This window comes from Dermacentor variabilis, chromosome 8, assembly GCF_050947875.1.
Source record: "Dermacentor variabilis isolate Ectoservices chromosome 8, ASM5094787v1, whole genome shotgun sequence".
NCBI lineage: Eukaryota > Metazoa > Arthropoda > Arachnida > Ixodida > Ixodidae > Dermacentor > Dermacentor variabilis.
In genome coordinates, this window is record NC_134575.1 from 142,266,573 (window position 1) to 142,285,234 (window position 18,662).

At 48.9% G+C, this 18,662-nt stretch overlaps 1 protein-coding gene across 2 annotated transcripts in view; it reads right to left on the reverse strand.

Moving 5' to 3' along the window:
• The window catches only part of LOC142590631 (integrator complex subunit 7-like), a 147,703-nt gene extending 129,370 nt beyond the window's left edge, over positions 1-18,333 (reverse strand). Inside the window, exons 1-2 of one of the 2 annotated variants that reach the window (XM_075702980.1) lie at positions 18,013-18,333; positions 17,494-17,770 (exon numbers count right to left, since the gene is read on the reverse strand). In XM_075702980.1, the coding sequence (XP_075559095.1) occupies positions 17,494-17,770; positions 18,013-18,109 (374 nt within the window). In that variant the 5' untranslated portion in view covers positions 18,110-18,333. The remainder of the gene's footprint in view (positions 1-17,493; positions 17,771-18,012) is intronic. The other variant, XM_075702981.1, reaches the window with a different exon arrangement.
• Positions 18,334-18,662: the final 329 nt, after the last annotated feature.

The window sequence follows — 18,662 nt, forward strand, 5'->3', positions numbered from 1 at the left end:
GTTATAGTTCTCCCGTGCTTGCTAAAACATGCAAGTCAAATCTTCGAGAACTTCAGAGCGTGCAAGCACAGGCACTACGTGTTTGCCTAGGACTTCCGCGGAGCGCCTCAACAGCAGGAACCATTATAATGGCTCGAGACCATCCGATCACAACTTACATTAGCACCGACACGCTTAGGACCCATGTTTGTCATGTTTCACGCATGCAATCAAGCTCTCTTGCCTGCCTGCCAGAACGACGACCACAGGCGTCCTTCTCCAACGAGGTCAGCATCCATCGTGCCTGTCTACCATCAGGCTTCACACCCTCAACACGTCCAACCTTAGCTTAGTGGTGTCTAAAACAACCTCAAGTGCGTCTTACGGTTCCAGGGATAAGAAAGAAGACCGGCCTGCCTACCTCAGCCCTGAAGCAAGCAGCTCTAGATTGTTTTAACACTTTCTACTTTAACCGAGTACACATATATACGGATGGCTCTTCCACTCAGACCAGCTCCACCGGCGCAGTGGTTATACCATCACGATCAATTAGCATTTGATACAAGATTTATCACTTAACAACATCGACCGGATCGGAGCTTGTTGCCCTCCGAGGTGCCGTTGATTACACTAACAACCAACCCGCTAATCGGTGGGCAATATTCTGCGATTCGAAAGCGGCCTTACAATGTCTTCTGTCATCTCTTCGTCGCGGGTCGTGTGAACAACTAGTGTCGGAGATACGAGAAATGCACCATCGTATGATAGCGAAAGGACACGACGTCATGTTTCAGTGGCTGCCTGGCCATTGCAGTGTCTCCGGCAACGACCTCGCTGACGAAGCTGCTAAGAAAGCACACGAAGGAGCAACCCTTGTTTCCGTACCTCTATCGCGAACCGACGCAGCCGAACACCTAAGCAAGGTAGCACACCGTATGACATTAGAGAAGTGGCACACACCTGAATTCACCCAAGAACGATTGCATTCCCTGGACCCCTCTATGCAACTGCGGATGTTACCAGGGCTTCTGCGAAATGAGGAAACAATGCTGTGCCGCTTACGCTTGGGCGTCGCATTCACCAATGCATATACGTTTTTGATTGGAATGACTGATAGCGCCAATTGTAATGTCTGCGGTGTCGAGGAAACTATAGAACATCTACTGTGCTACTGCCCATCTTTTAAAAACGAAAGACATGACCTCTGCACAGCTCTCAATCAGCTAGATAGAACACCGTTCATCTTGAAGAAGATCTTGGGACCATGGCCTCGTATATCGCAGCTACAAAAGGCCACAAAAGCTCTGCTGCGATATTTGAAAGCCACTGGATTGAGTCAGCGTCTGTGATCCGGACTGAGTGACCGCACGATATACCCAGTAGACTTTCTCTTCTTCTTTTAATCTTTCCGTCCCCTTTTCCCTTTCCCCTGTGTAGGGTAGCCAACTGGGCTCAGTCCTGGTTAACCTCCCTGCCTTTCCTTTATCATCTGCTCTCCCTCTCTCTCTCTCTCGTGAGCATCGTCCGGAAAGAAAGAGCCGAAGTTCTATTGGAAGCCTGAGTACTGCTACCTATCTTTACAGAAGAGATGAGCCGTCTGTTCCACCATGCCAACCTGGAAATGTCTGGGGAGAAGAAAGTCCGCCTACTCATGTGTGGCGTGAAGGAAGAACTTTTCGGCGGAATGATACGGAGCCCACCAAAGACCGTCGAAGAGTTTCTTCACGAGGCAACCAACATCGAGAAAAAACTGGAAATGGGGAACTGACAATTCAACCGCCGCACGAACTTAACAAACTGCACCGGAGTTCAATCACTGGCCACCGACGACCTGCGTGAGACGATCCGAGCGGTTGTGCAGGAGAAACATCAGAAGGTGTTCCCTTCATCACAGCCTCAAGTGGCTTCGATTGCCGACGTCGGACGTGAGGAGCCCCACCAATCACTCTTAGTCCCTCAATCACTGCAGCCTCAGCCGCAAGCGATGATGTACGCCTTTTTAGCCCACCGTCACGCTTCCCCTTCGTGCCCACAACAGGGCCCGGTAACGCTACAGTTCCATCGTCCACCACCGCCGCCACCAGCATACCAACCCATTGCCCCGCGCAGCTTTCCAAGGAAGACTGACGTTTGGCGAGCCCCCGACCATCGTCCACTTTGCTATCACTGCGGAGAAGCCGGCCACATCTACTGCCGATGTACCTTCCGCGAGATGGGAGCGCAAGGGTTCGCCATCAACCACGCCTACAACAAGGTGAACGCCCACATGAAATCACCGATTACCTTGCCGCCACTCAATGGAGCCCTCGACGACCATCCCATTCACCGTCACCATGCCACTGCCTCTCCCCGCAATGCCAACCGAACACTGGCTCACAACAGGGCCAGTCTGCAAGCCCATCTCCGGAAAACTAAAAGCACCAACCGATGGAGGTGCAGTTGCTGTTCGTCAAACTGATGAAGATCCTCCGCCGCCGCCAAAGACGTCGAAAAACACATATCAATGAGACGATGCCATCCCGATGAAGCACAAAAGATGAACTGACAACACGACGTTCCAGCTTTGGGTGAACACGATGCAGCCGTGATCTGACGCCAAGACTTAACTGCAACGCAAGAACCACCGACTTCGACGTGCTGCTACACAGCCATGCACTCACCGCCTTAGTGGACACAGGAGCCGACTACTCCGTCATGAGTGGACCCATCACTGCCCAGTTGAAGTGCATGGGAAGGCCCTCAAATTCAGACTACTGGAGGACACCTAATAATGGTGACTGGAATGTGCATCGCAAGAATTATCGTTCATGATCGTACTTACCCTGCCACCTTCATTATCCTCCAACAGTGTTCTCGAGACGTCATTCTCGGCATGGACTTCCTGAACCAACGAGGCACAATCATTGACTTGAAGTCGAAGTTGATAATACTGTCGGAAGATCAAGCGATGCTGCCAAAGAGCTTTCCTAGTCACCACACCTTGACTGTGCTCAAAGATAAAGTGAGCATCCTGAATTGCTCTGGCATTGTTATTCTTGTTGGCAACGAAACACCCCCAGACGTAGAAGACATCATCAAGGGTGACCAACATCTACTGCTCGATTATGATATTTGCATCGCAACAGAGATCACTCAACTGCACTGAGGAAAAGGGAAAGTAATGCTGATCAACTTTAGCCAGGTGTTCAAGCACGTCAACAACGATCGCTTACATTGAGGAAATTGTAGAAACCAGCAATGTGTTTGTCTTCTCGGATTCTGCCGCATCTAGCACGACGGCCATAGTTCCCAAACCAATGCCCTTCGACATAAATCCAAGTCTCCCCTGAGTAAGCAGTCTTCTCCGATGATACAAAGAGTGCTTTTCGGCAATATCGAGGATTCAACGAACACCAGTTGCAAAGCATCCCATGATAACTTAAGAGTGCGCTCGACCACTCCGCCAGAGCCCTTATTGAATTTCAACACGAGGACGTGAAGCTATAAGGCAACAAGTCGACGAAATGCTATGTGACATCATCCAGTCGTCGAAAAGCTCGTGGGCATCTCCTATGGTTTTAGTGAAAAAAAAAAGGACGGAACCCTGCATTTCTGCGTCGATTATCGTCGACTGAACAAGATCACGAGGAAGTACATATACCCCCCCCCCTCCCACAGATAGACTACGCAATGGATTGGCTCTGCAACGTTAACTACTTCTCGCCGATGGATCTCAAGACTGGCTACTGGCAAGACAACGAGAGGCATTGAGAAAAAATTTTCATCACGCCAGACAGCCTCTACGAGTTCAAGGTCATGCCATTCCGTCCATGCTCAACGCCTGCAACATTCCAATGCGTGATGGACACGGTGTTAGCAGGGTTAAAGTGGCAGACCTGTCTTCGCTACTTGGAGGATGTCGTCGTTTTTGCCAGGAATTTCGACGATCACCTTAGATGGCTTGCAACAGTACAGTCGAAACCAACTACATCGAACCTGTTTACATTGAATTATTCTATACATCAAACAATTTCTGGACAAGGTACAGTTACAATGAGTATATATAGCAAAAATTACGCTTACATCGAACAAAAATAGCAGTGACTCCCAATATAGCGAACGTCAAGCGGCGGAAAAATGCCCCCAGAAGTTGGCTTTCCCTCACGGTGCCGGGGAAACTCGGTGATGCGGCTCTATCCAACCGCTCTCCCTACCGTGACCGCGCTGCATTGAGCGAGCTGTCGACACCTCCCAGCAAAATATGATCCTGGCCCACCCACAGCACTTGCTCACATAGCCAATCAGAGGCTCTTGTGCCCTCGTCGTGCAAGATGGCGAAAGTGCGAGTTGTCTCGCTGCTTTTCTGGTTCATTGTGTGTGCGCCTTGTGGGCCTTCTCCCGCGGTGTTGCCATGATGAAGTGGCAGAATTTGCCTTTTGTTGTGAGGTCTGAAATCACAAATCAGGTCGAATGCGGTGAGAAGTGGGATGTCCCCGCAGCGTGCAAGATTCTGAGGGGGCACTCTCAGCACGACCTTGAAGAATAAGGGGGAGATTAGGGCTAAAGCGGCCAAACTCACGACCCAGTGCCCGTAGCGCCCGATGCATACGCACGGCCATGTACGAGTGGTTCATTTGAAATTGCTTCAGCCATGCCGGCTTCCGCGTGCTCGGTGATGACTGTGAATTCTGATGAATTCTGGTGTTGCCGAAGTTTAGAGTGAGCTGTCAGAATTTCCGGAAGCTGTTGATCAATCAACGGTGGATGAGTTTGTGAGTGCAAATGATGGTGTTGCGACCACGGGAGAGCCCGAAAATGAAGACTACATTGCCGACATTGTACCGAGCACAAGAGAAAGTGGGCACAATGAGGAAAGCAATGACGGTCCTTTGCCAACATCCTCCAAAGTGATTGGTGCGCTCGCACTAGTCCGGTGCTTCTGCGCGAATGCGGAAGGTTGTGGCCTCAGCTGCTCCGACTCCTTAGACAATGTGGAGAAGTGCGTGTGTCACAGGCAGCGAAATTGCCCAAGCAGAAGAAAATGCAGGACTCTTTCATGCAAAACTAAGCTAGTTTAATCAATAAAGTGATTTTATAAATGGTATGTGCTTTTATGACATCGAATTATTTAGCAGGATTATATCGGATTATGCTCTATATCGAACTGATAGGCGTTTTTTTGCGAGTTCGATATAGCTGGGTTCGACTGTACTAGAGGTCATCAAGTCATCAGGAATCACTCTGACGCCAGAAAAGTGCCGTTCGCTTATGATGAGCTGCTGTTCCAGGGCCACGTCATCAGCAAGTCTGGAGTCCGCCCGCCCTGCAGAATACAGCTGCCATTGTAAAGTTCCAGCAGCCCATCGACAAGAAGGCAATGCGCAGATTCCTTTGAATGTGTGCCTACTACAGGCACTTTGTCAAGGACTTTTCACGCGTTGCTGAGCCACTGACACACCTAACTAAATCTGATGCCAAGTTCAAGTGGAAAACGCTGCCGGCGGACATATTTCAAGAACTCAAACAACGCATGCAGTCGCCACCAGTACTTGCGCACTCGATGAGGATGTCAATATAGAAATCCACACTGGCGCCAGTATCCTAGGCCTCGGTGCCGTCCTAGCCCAGAGGGAAGACAGACTTGAACGGGTGATAGCCTATACTAGCGGATCGCTGTCAAAGGCGGAAGGCAATTATTCTACGACCAGAAAGCAATGCCTTGCCATCGTTCGAGCAACAGCAAAATTTCGCCCTTACCTATACGGCAGGCCATTCAAAGTCATCAGCGACCATCACGCGTTGAGTTGACTAGGGAACTTAAAGGACCATTCAGGACGGCTGGCGTGGTGGAGCCTCAGACTGCAAGAATATTACATCAATGTAATCTACAAGTCCTGCTGAAAACTGATGCTGACTTGTACATCCTCTGTGGTATAGTGTCTCCCCCTGCGTGATCTCCGTGTTATCATACATTTATGTTTCGTAGTAGTCTAGCTAGATGGCGCACCCCCCTTCGGTCATGTGACGAGCTTGGACCAATCACGAGGTGCCTTCTGGCGTGTGTAGTCTTCGTGGAATAAACGGCCGCTAGCCGGCTCAGTCCTTTGTCCGGTTTCATCAGGAGCAGTTGGCTCCGCGTCTCCCTCTCTGCGTCGGGCGCTCGTCGGACGCCGGGCCCCCGCTTGCCTGCCGCTGCCGATACAACATCTTATGGCGACGAAGATGGGATTCCCGCTGCGGTTCCAACCGAAGCCCCGGGAAACCAACGAGCTTTGTAAGTGAAGCGTCCCTTCCTGTGTCTGCACGGCATGCAAACGCCGCTGATGCACTTGGTGGCGCGAGGCTTCCGAGCCTAGGCCTTCTCGACCCCTTTGTTCTTCCTTGCCCTATTCCTGCTGCGAGCTCCAGCTTGTCTTCTGCACTGTCTCCCGCACGCTACCTGGCATGGCTTCCTTTATGGCAAACCTTCCCGTTTTTCTTGAATTGCCCGGGCCACCGTCAACTCCATGGTTTAGATGGAAAAAAAATTTTCAGGCCCACCTCGAAGCGGCCGGCGGTGGCGACTGGACGGACGCGCGACGAGCGTCCGCGCTCGTCAGCGCTCGTCAGCGCTCTCGGGCGTGAGGGACAACGCAAGTACTTTGCAGACAAGGAGCAGGAAGCAGCAAGGCAGTTAACTGGCGCAGCGTCAGCGTCAAGCGAAGCGGCAAGGCAGTTGTCCGGCGCAGCTTCACCGTCAAGCGATACGGTCCCACCAGCATTAGAGTTCCAGAAACTCTTGCAGCAGCTTGACCGGCTGTTCGCCGCGTCAACAAATGTTCTGGCGGAGAGGCACGAATTCACCAGTCGAAGGCAGTTCGAGGGCGAAGGGTTCCTGGAATTCATGACCGCACTGAAGGAGAAGGCGGTACAGTGCAACTTCGGCACAACCTATAATGAACGCGTCCGAGACCAAATAATACATGGGGTAGCGAACGCCAGCATTCACGAAAAGTTATTAGCTCATGGCGAAAACCTGTCCCTGGACAAGGCAGAAGAAATCGGACGCTCTTTAGAAGCCCTGCATCGAGCGAACCGCACGTTCGACTCCGAAAAAATACAAAGGATCGAGGCAGCTCAACTTGGCGTTCCGTCGACGAGCCAAGATGGCCGACTTCTTCTGGGGAGCCGCCAAGATGGCCGACTTCTTCCGAGGAGCCGCCAAAATGGCCGACGTCTTCCGGGAGGCCGCCCAGATGATCGACATTTTCCACGAGGCTCCTCCGAAACCCGCAATGAAGCACAGGATGCGAAGAAAGACCCTAATTTCGACCGTAGTTCATGCGATCGGTGTGGCAGCACGAAACATATTGCAACGTACAGGAATTGTCCAGCAAGGAACCGGCGGTGCAACGCCTGCCACACGTTGGGCCATTTTGCTTCAGTTTGCCGAAAAACCCGTACTGTTCAGCATGTCTCTTCTGCAGAAACACTGTCTTCGTCAACTTCCGCAGGGCAGCTGTCCGCGTCTGTCTTGACGGTAAGCACTTTGGAAACTAAAAAGGATTTACAAGACCCGGTCGTAGTTAGCGGCGTCGCCATGCGGCTGCTCGTGGACACAGGAGCGTCTGTCTCATTGATGACTGCCGAAGACTTTAGAAATAATTTTGGTCGACAGCACAAGTTGTCAAAAACAACAGTGGACTTGAGGAATTTCTCCAAGCAACGCATCGACATTCAAGGCCTTTTCCAAGCCACTGTCCAGTTTTTCCAAAGGTCGTGCTCAGTCACGGTTCACGTAACGACTACAGGAACATCACTGCTGGGTCTAGACGCCATCCAACACTTGGGTATACAGATCGACGGTACGTCGCTGACATGTCGTCTAGCATCGCTTCCTTCAGTACAGAGCCCCACAGGTGTGCCTCTGGGTTTTGATCACCTCTTCAGTGGCGAGATGGGTCTCGTCAAAAACTTCGTGCACCGAATACATCGTCGGCAAGGTATGAAACCAGTATCTTCAAAGTTGCGCAGACCACCCCCTGGCTTTCTGTGACCGGGTCACAAATGAACTGCGACGTCTCGAGGACTGTGATGTCATCGAGCGCGTCGAGGCTTCTGAGTGGGTGTCTCCACTCGTGGTGGTGCGCAAGAAGGATGGAACCATGCGGCTCTGTGTAGACCTATGGGAACGGGACAGTCTTGTGCCTCAAGTTCAAGAAAGGGTCTTGCAGAAACAGTGGCAAACTAAGCAGTGTGTTGACAAACGTAGAGGTGCTCAGGCAACTCGCATCAAGGTGGGAGACACCGTCAAAGTAAGATTTAACAGGAAAGGATTTTTCAAGTACAGTAAACCTCGTACAGTGAAGGCCCAGGTAGGACCATCCACTTTTGTACTCAGTGATGGGAAGACGTGGAATGAATCTAAGTTAACCACAGTAGTAGATAATTCAAAACATAGTACATTGTCCACAACTGATAAAGATTTTTTGTACTCATATTCAAACCTGAATAGTCATTCCGATGACTCGTCTGTCGTGACATCGTCATTTCATAGTCATAAGCTTCAGTTAGGTAGTTCGTCTGACTGTATCACTTCCGAGTCTACACAGTCAGCAATCGTTTCTGATTCCGTGGGGGAATCGGTAGCCTCCCAGGACTTGTTGGGACGTCGAGAGGAGCTTCCTGGGCAACCCTCTCCAGCTTTGAGCGACAACCACATTCAATTGTCCAACCAGGGGGAGGGAAATAATAGTGGGACGGCTGGGTCTTCGAAGTCGACCGATACGCGTCGCAACCCCCAAAGTTCTTCTGAGGTACGTACATGTCCTCATTGTGACAGAAAACGGCCTCCGTGGCTTGATGGTTATGTTTCTTGAATGTAGAGCATATTGCCGTCTTCGAAATGCCACAGCTAGGGGCCTCGCTGCGACATTAAGGAGACAGTTCACATGTTTCGTTAACACAGGTATAAAATGTGTTTCTTGTTGCGGTGCAATGAGTCATGTGCCCGTGTTCCTTTGTCGAATTTCGTTTTGAGTGACTGCCTGTGTTTTGGTGCCCCAAGTCTGGTGCGCGTGTGTGTGAACTTGGGCGGGGACGGACTGAATTTGTTCGTGGACTTAAGTGCGTGCCTTGTGTGCGACTGGTGCGCGTGTGTGTGAATGTGGGGGGGAACGAACTGAATTTGTCCTTGGACTTAAGTGCGCGCCTTGTGTGCGCGTTTCACTGTATGCTTACTTTGTTTCCAGGGGGGGATGATGTGGTATAGTGTCTCCCCCTGCGCGATCTTCGTATTATCATACATTTATGTTTCGTAGTAGTCTAGCTAGATGGCGCACCCCCCTTCGGTCATGTGACGAGCTTGGACCAATCAGGAGGTGCCTTCTGGCGTGTGTAGTCTTCGTGGAATAAACAGCCGCTAGCCAGCTCAGTCCTTTGTTCGGTTTCATCAGGAGCAGTTGGCTCCGCGTCTCCCTCTCTGCGTCGGGCGCTCGCCGCGCGCTCGTCGGACGCCAGGCCCCCGCTTGCCTGCCGCTGCCGACACAAGTCCTGCTGAAAACTGATGCTGACTGCCTTTAACACGCCCCCATTGACCCTCCGCTGCAAGACAACGAGGATGACGACACCTTCCTTGGAATAATAAGCAAGGAAGACTTCACTGAACAGCAATGAGCAGATTCAGAGGTAAAAAGCCTCGTCGGGTATTCGGAAGGGGTGTGTTGTGTTGTGTTTTATGGCACATAGGCAACTAAGGCCATCATGCGCCAAGCTCGAGGTATAGGAGAATTTTCCGTGCAATTCTATAAAAATGTAAATATTGGCGGTGGTGTTGAGTGCTTAAATAGTTAGAGAGACCTCATGATGGAGTAAGAAAAAGATTGTAACAATAGGTACTGACAAAAACTTTTAAAGGGGGTCAGGTAACCTCAGCGGCCATCCTTGCCAGAGCAAGGATCTCGAGGCTCCTAACCAATCAAATAAAGTCCTCAGCCTTTTTCTCAGGAATGAGAAATGGCTGTGGTGTATGAGGTGAAGTACTGCGTGATGATTTACATATTTTTAAGAAAACTAGCTTCTGTTAAAAATGTAAAAACGCTAGACATGTCTACAATTGCATTATCACTCAAGAGCAGCGCTGGGTGAAAAGGGATGCATTGGTTATAATACGGGGAAAAGCACTTTTTCCGTAGCTTTTCCAGTTTACAACATGAAATTAAAATGTGATTGACTGTAAGTTCATCTCCGCAAGTGAAATTGGTTTGTCTTCTTTCTTCAGCAGAAAGTTGTGTGTAATGTGTGTGTGATCTATACGGAGACGGGAGATAATGACTTCCTTGAAACGCTTCTGGTGCACGCATGACTTCCATTCACCTAGAACTGGTTTTATTAATTGTAGCTTGTTATTTAGCTCGTTGTTCCAAGTGGACTGCCATTTTTTCCTTGCATTACTATGTAGTAAGTTCATGTAATCTCTATAGGGCATATTTATATTCTTAATTTGCTTGCCGTAAGCTTGAGCAGCGCACAAATCCGCTCTTTCATTGCCTTTTATGCCGACATGACTTGGTACCCTGCAGAGCCTGATGTTTTTGCCTTGAGCTGTGGCTGCTGTAATGCTGTGTATGAGGTCTCCAAGCAGAGGAGCCATTGCATTTCCAGAATGAAAGGCCGTGAGCACACTCAGTGAGTCTGTGTAAATAACACTGTTGGTGAGTCTCTCATTTACTATTTTTTCTACGGCTACACAGACGGCATAACTTTCCGCAGTGAAGATGGAAGCACACTGTGGAAGTCTTACTATTTTATTCCAATTCCCCTGTACAGCTGCACTTCCTACATAAGCATCTGTTTTTGAACCGTCTGTGTAAAAAGCTGCAAAATTACTGTACTTTTCTTCAAGTGTGAGGAATTCTTGCATTATATGTTGTTGCGGAATTTGTTTTTTACGGAAGTGTGTCAGAGTGAAATCACAGATTTCAGGAAATTTGTGCCATGGCGGCAGTGGACCTCGCCTTTGGGCAATGTTTGGCAATATGTCTAGCATGCCAAGGTTTTGGCACATCTCTTCGAAATGCAGGAGGAGTGGCCTAATAGCTTGCGGTTTGTTGTTAAACAGTGTTCTTGATGGGCACTTTGTGACTATGGGGTAACATAGGCGTTTGGGAAGCGAACGGATTTTTAGAATGTACGAGCATGTGAGCATGGCTCTTCTATCTGTAAGTGATGGCTCATTGGTTTCTACGTGCAGGCTGTTTATGGGTGATGTCCTGTATGCACCAGTGGAGAGACGCAAACCTAAATTATGTACTGGATCTAGCCGTTTCAGGTATGATGGTCTTGCTGACTCATACACTATACATCCATAATCCAGAGTAGAGCGTACTACAGAGCGGTAAATTTGTGAGAGACAAGTCCTATCGGCTCCCCAGTGTTTTCTCGACAGCACTTTGAGTATGTTCAGGGACTGAGAAGCTTTCTTTTTCAAAGCATTTATGTGAGGCAGGAAGGTGAGCTTCCTGTCAAATGTTACACCTAGAAATTTATGCTCATTTTTTACGGGTACATTTATTTCGTTCAGGTGTAGGGTGGGATCTATTTGTACGCCTTGTCTGAGTGAGAAAAGAATGGCCACCGATTTCTGTGGGGAAAAACGGAAACCATTTCTGTCTGCCCATGTTGCTAGTTTGTTTATTGTTAGCTGTATTTGTCGTTCGCATGTTGATATGTTCGAGGATGTGCAAGCTATCTGGAGATCATCTACATAGAGAGAATACATAACAGATTTTGGAATTATTTTCCTGATAGAATTCATTTTTACAATGAAGAGTGTTGTGCTCAAAATAAATCCCTGAGGTACTCCATTTGCCTGGATAAAATTCCTTGAAAGGGTTGAGCCAAGGCGGACATGAAATGTATGGTTAGACAAGAAGTCCTTCAGGCAGTTCAACATCCTGCCGCGGATGCCCAGTTCAGCCAGGTCCTGAATGATCCCAAACCTCCACGTTGTATCATATGCCCTCTCCAAATCGAAGAAGACAGATAGACAGTGTTGCCTGTGTACAAAAACTTCACGAACAGTATTTTCAAGACGGACAAGGTGGTCGGCGGTGGAGCAAGCCTTTTTAAAGCCGCATTGATGGACATCCAGGAGCTCCCGGTCTTCTAACACAAATGTTAGTCTGATATTCAATAGACTTTCAAAGGACTTTGCTAGACAGCTAGTCAGAGCTATGGGCCTATAGCTGCTAGGAAGGGTGGATGGTTTTCCGGGTTTTAATAATGGAACAATAATGGCCATCTTCCAGGCTTCGGGAAGTTTCCCCGATACCCAAACTTTGTTAAAGAAATTTAAAAGTGCCTCCACAGCCGGTTCAGAGAGATGAGCTAACATATGATAATGTATTTCGTCTGGGCCAGGTGCGGTTTGCTTACCAGCGGACAGTACTCTATTAATTTCCTGAACTGTAAGTTATTATAGGGTTCATTTGTACCGCCACTTGTCGGCAGTCTTTGTCTTTCAGCTGTATTTTTGTATTTCAGGAATGATTCTGAATAGTGAGATGAACTGGAGACCGCAGAAAAATATTCACCCAGAATATCTGCCTGTTCTTCTATATTTGTCTGTATACCAGGGTCAGAGAGAAATGGAACCGTGAATGGAGAGTAGCTGCCATTTATCTTTTTTACCATCTCCCACATTTGTTTTGATGTAATTGTGCTATTTATTGAGGACACGTAACCTTGCCATGAAGTTTTTTCTGCATTACGGCGAATATACCGGGCTTTTGCTCTGAACTTTTTGAACGTGATGAAATTTTCCTGCGTTGGGTACCTATGAAAAATTCCCCAGGCTTTGTTTTGTCTCCTTTTTGCGTCTCGGCATTCTTGAGTGTACCAAATTTTGTGATTCTTTTTTACTACTCCTGACAACTGAGGAATTGCAAGGCGTGCAGCGGTTAAAATACAGTTGGTGATAGCTTCATTCAGTTCGTCTATGCTTGAATCATCTGAAACTATTTTATCTAAGCTGGCCCTTTCTTTAAAAAGTGCCCAGTCGGCTAAATGTAACTTCCACCGTCGTGGTTTTGTTGGGATGACTTGTGGTGGAGAGGTTAAGCTGATTAATACAGGTAGGTGATCGCTGCCGTATGGGTTGTCGATGACATCCCATTTAAAATTGCTAAAAACAGAGGGTGAACTAAAAGACAAATCTATGGAACTCTTTTTTCCCATGCTCGGAGAGCAGTATGTACTTTTGCCGGTGTTTAGGAGGCAAATATTATTACTTAAAATAAAATCTTCTAAAATATGGCCTCTCGCATCAGTGTGTGCACTTCCCCAGAAACCGGAGTGGGCGTTAAAATCACCAACTAGCAGGTACGGCTCTGGTAGCTGTTCTAAAAGGGTGTCTAAATCATTAAGTGTTACTGTTAGGTGTGGCTCAAGATATATATTGCATATTGTGGTCGTCTTAAAATGGATGACAGTGACTGCAACAGCTTCGTATTTGGTTTTAAGTTTGATTTCTTGGGTTGCAATACCAGTCTTAATTACAATAGCAACATCTCCAGACAGTCTACTTGCGTGTTTTCGGTCAGACCGAAAGACATTGTAGTACTTGTTTAAAATGTTTTTTTGTTTGGGACCTAAGTTGGTCTCCTGTAAGCATAAAGCCACTGGGGACAGTGTGTTTAACAGTTCTTTTATGTCACTGTAGTTATTTATTAGTCCTCGGCAGTTCCACTGTATAAGGAATGCCATGTTTGATGAGTGTAGTTAAAAAATTAGGATACTGGTTTTTTGGGTGCCAATACTGGGGTTTTTTCTTTTCTTTTTCGCTCCAGGGAGCTGTGCTTCTGCTGCAGCAGAGGCGAGTTTTGTGTTATGTCCATTGCCTCACTAGAGGCTCTGGACTTCCGCGGTGAAACCGCGGGTATACGGTTGGTGGGCTTCTCTCGACTGGGGGAAGCCTTGCGGGCGGCCGACTGAGAGGCCGGCGCGCCTTTGTTCATAGGTGGCAGAGCAGCCTTCGCTGCATCTGCCGGGGGCGGGAGTGGCCCTGCCTCAGGCTTTGCCTGGGCGGTGGCCGAGGCCTGGTGTGGTGTGCCGCCCCTGCGCACCACATCCGCGAAATTTGTTTTTGCTCTGAATTGAAATGTTGAGGAGAGTCGTTTTCGTGCCTCTTGATAAGTTATGTTTTCCTTGGTCTTGATCGTTATGATTTCTTTCTCTTTCTTCCAGGTCGGACATGATCTCGAGTACGCGGGGTGATCCCCTTCACAGTTCGCGCACAGCGGTGCAGCGGTACAGTCCACAGATTCATGAGCATTTGATGAACATTTGGCACATGTTTGGCGGCCACGACAGCTCTGAGAGCCATGGCCGAATCTTTGACATTTGAAACATCGTCTCGGATTTGGAATGTATGGTCTTACAGTTATTCTAAGATAGCCTACTTCTATGGATTCGGGGAGTTGACTGGAGGCAAAGGTCAGGACTATGTGTTTTGTAGGTATTTCCTTGTCGTCATTTCGGATTTTGATACGATGGACTTCGGTAACATTCTGGTCTTTCAGACCATCCAACATCTCTTCTTCAGAAAGGTTCAGGAAATCGTGCTCAGATATTACTCCTTTGACTGTGCTTAGTGAGCGGTGAGTAGTTACGGTTACCCGGACGTCTCCAAAGGACACTAAGGTTGGGAGTTTCGAGTATTGTGCTTTGTCTCGGATTTGGTGGAGTAGGTCACCACTGGCTAGCTTCGTCACCTTGTAGCCAAGGCCCAGGGCGTAAGTCAGAGATTTTGATACTATGAATGGGGACATTTTTCGAGCTGGTTGATCTGGATCTTCACTATGTATCACATGATACCTGGGGAAATGTTCGTTTCTTTTTTGGAAGCATTGGGAAGTTATGTCCTCGGTCCGCACTCTTTTTGGAGTGCGATCATTTTCTGAGAGAGGTGGAGCCATAAAGTGCGTTTAATGTTCGGTCATGATGCCTGCCGCCCACCATGGAGCCCAATGAGGGGACGGGACAGGAACTAGCAAGCAAGTCCTGCCCACGCCAGCTGTACACCTCAACTATAACCTAATACGACATAACCAAGGTAGGTTAGCCACACAAGGTTAACCCTTGCCGCCGGGAAACTAGGAAGTGAGGAGAAGTGAAGAGAAGACAGGAAAGATGAAAAAGGCGAGAGAGAAAGACGAAGATTGGAGAGGAGGACAGGAAAAGGCGACTGCCGATTTCCCCCGGGTGGGTCAGTCCAGGGGTGCCGTCTACGTAAAGCAGAGGCCAAAGAGGTGTGTTGCCTCCGCCGGGGGGCCTTAAAGGTCCGAACACCCGGCATCGGCTCAACCCCCAGGATCCCCTTTTCCCCGGACACGGCTAAGCCGCGCACGGTTACACGCGGGAGGGTCCAACCCTCGTGTGCTCGGGTACGTGGTGTCGCAACACACCAAACGCCTGCTGACGCAGACACCCCTGCGGGGGAGTATTCGGAAGGGAACAGCGACGTTGTCCCTAGGGCATTTAAGCAAGGATTGTCTTCGTTTTTGCTTCAAAATAACCTACTCGTAAAGAAGACAGTTCTCACCAGTCAGCTCCAATGATCTTCTTGTTCCCTCAACACTCCATCCAGAAGTACATGACGATCCGACCGCTGGGCACCTCAGATTCTCCCAGACGCTATCAAGGATACAGGAAAGGTATTACCGGCCGCGTGTGATTGCCAACATCGCCCGTTACGTCAAGACATGCCAATAAACAAGGCCAGCGGGATTACTACAGCCTATCAAGCCTCCTTGCCGACTAATTCAACAGCTCGGGATGGATTTGATGGGACCCCTTCCAATGTCAACATCCGAAAAGTGGATTGTCGTGACGATGGACTACCTCCCCCACTTCGCTGAAACTAAAACTTTGCCGAAAGGTAGCCCAGCCGAAGTGGTGAAATTTTTCGTTGAGAACTTCCTCCTGTGACATGGTGCCCCAGAAGTCATCATCGACAGAGGAACGGCTTTTACAGCAGAGCTTACTCAAGCCATTGTGCAATACAGCCAAACAAGCTACAGGAGGGCAAATGCCTACCACCCCCTGACGAGTGGTCTTACAGAGCGCCTGAACAAGACCTCGCCGACATGCTAGCAATGTACGTCAACATCGAACACAAGACATGGGATGCAGTCCTGCCGTACGTAACCTTCGCAACACGGCAGTGCAAGAAACAACACAGATCGCGGCTTTCAAGCTGGTTTACGGCAGGAATCCTATGACGACTCTCGACACCATGTTGCCACACGTCACCAACGAAGAAAACATCGACGTCGATGCCTATCTCCAGTGAGCCAAAGAAGCCCAACAGGTCGCCCACCTGCACATCAAGAACCAGCAGAGAACCAACAGTTAGCCCTGCTATCTTCGACAATGCTACATGGAATACCAGCCCAGCGGCCGTGTTTGAGTTTGGACCCGGATACGCACACAAGGACTTAAAGGCAAGATGCTTTTACGCTGCCATTTCGGACCCTGCAAGATCATCTGATTGCATTGGCGCACTTGACTATGAGGTCGTGCCAGACGGCATTTCGCTATCACAGCGCCGCCGCTCACGACCTCAAATAGTCAAGGTTGCAAAACTTTAGCCTTTCTAACAGCGCTAATGAACTTTGGGACTTTGCATAGCTGAGCTTTGGACTTCCTCTGGACTTGGAATGGTTCTATCCACTGCCTGTTGTCACCGAACCTTGTGTAATCTGATTGTATGTATGCGCGACATGAATGGTGTAGAACTTCGTAGAAGACATGTGGGCACCAGCGATTACTCAGGAACGTTTGATGGCTCACATATAAAAGCCGACGCGCTTGACCCTCTGATCAGATTTCGACAATCGCCGACCATGTTCGCCGCTATCGCTCTGCTTTGAGTGTAACTTGCTTTTGTGGGCACAAGTTCGCCCAATAAAAAGTTAGTTTTTTCATTCACAGTTTTACCACTTTATCATTCACTGTCACTACTATGTGACACTAGCTTCAATGATGCTCCCAGTCGAAGTTTTATTTTCCAGACTCTCCAATCTGCCAAAAAGTGTAAAATCTCAGAAATTGTTAAATTTCAGTCGTCATTTCAGACAGTGCATGATGCTGTTAGTGGAATAATTCACACATAAATATTTAACAGCAGATAGAAAAAAAAAGCCAAATAAGCTGGAACGAAGGAGTTAAAACTGCTTGCATATGGCTATGCAGACAACAACACTTGATCCTGGCTATGTTATAAGTTGGCACAACAATGTCCGACAACAGATTGAGTGTGTTCATGATATGTGCACACGTCTGCTTCTACATACAAGAATACAAACGCGCATACTACGGAAGCGATGCGGGGATTTCTTCAAAGCTCGTTAGGACAGACACGTTTAAGCTTTGTAAGCAATCAATTTGCAGACAGCGCTCCTGGCGCAAGAACAACGCTTGGAGGTTCTACTACAACTTTCGAAACCAAGTGACCGTAGCCGCCACCGACGGCTACGGTCAGGCGGCGCACCCTACCTGAGCGTGAGCGCGCGGGCGACGGGGTCGTTGCTGTACATGACGGAGAAGATTCGACGCACGAATTCGTCAATGTTGAGCACCTTGTCGAGGTGCCGCTCGCTCTGCTGCACCACCTTGAGCACCAGCATGCGGAGGAAGTTGCTCCCGACACGGAACACCTCAGCCAGCTTCAAGCAAGCCGAGTTGATGAGGATCGGGAATGGGTACTTCTCGAAGAGGCGCGGGAACCGAACGATCGTCTCGCATTGCTCGCCCAGGCGGCCCGAACGGAGGCCTGCACGGAAAGTCATTCCAGCAATGACAGGTCTGCACATAGGAGCAATCGAAAGCCTAAGATGACGGGAATTTAATAGACTAAAGCACTTTCTCTTCACACGTCAAAGTGTTCATTAAAAGCATTGCGGGCCTCGAGAGGCCGGCGACTGTGAGAGTGAATCGTTTGAGCTAAAGGGCATGAAGAACATTACGCGCGTTGTTGCGCATGGAATAAGTATTTTGTAGTGGATCTTTGCAAACCTTTGTCGAGTTCAGTCAACGCCGAGTTTGCGTCCTGGTCTGTTTCGGAGAACGTAGCGTCACCGAAACCAAGCAAGCGCTGGCCGGCGGACGCCATGATTGCAGGTCGGTGTCACGTGATTATTGCTGTTTACGACAACGAGACGTTCATTTGAAGCAACTTTGAGTGATCGCCAGTCGTTTGTGCGCAGGCGCGAGTAAAAGCGGGCGCGAGAGAGAAAAAAATTTGGGTGATTTTGACCACGACCTACAGTAGGTCGTGCTTTTGACCACGACCTACTGGAACTTTTACTGGTCGTGCTTTTGACGCTGCCTAGGTACTACGCACGAGGTAGCGCGTGTGATCATTCGCTCGAATTTGTGGGTGGATGGATGAATGAGGCTCAACCCTTTGAATCGGGTCGAGCTTGTCCCCCCACTGCTGCCCAAGTATTTGCTTGACAATTTTCTAGTTCGCTTCCTCCACCTTGTTTCAACATTCCTCGTGTATAAGTAACTGAAAACCTTCCTAGCCCACCGCATTTCCCCCATTTTTCTCAATCGCTCCTCAAATGCTATCTTGCCCTCCAAAGAAGACCATCCAGATCCCCCTGCATCCCAATATTTGGTGTCTTGCCATGCGCTCCCAGAGCGAGCCTACCCACACCACG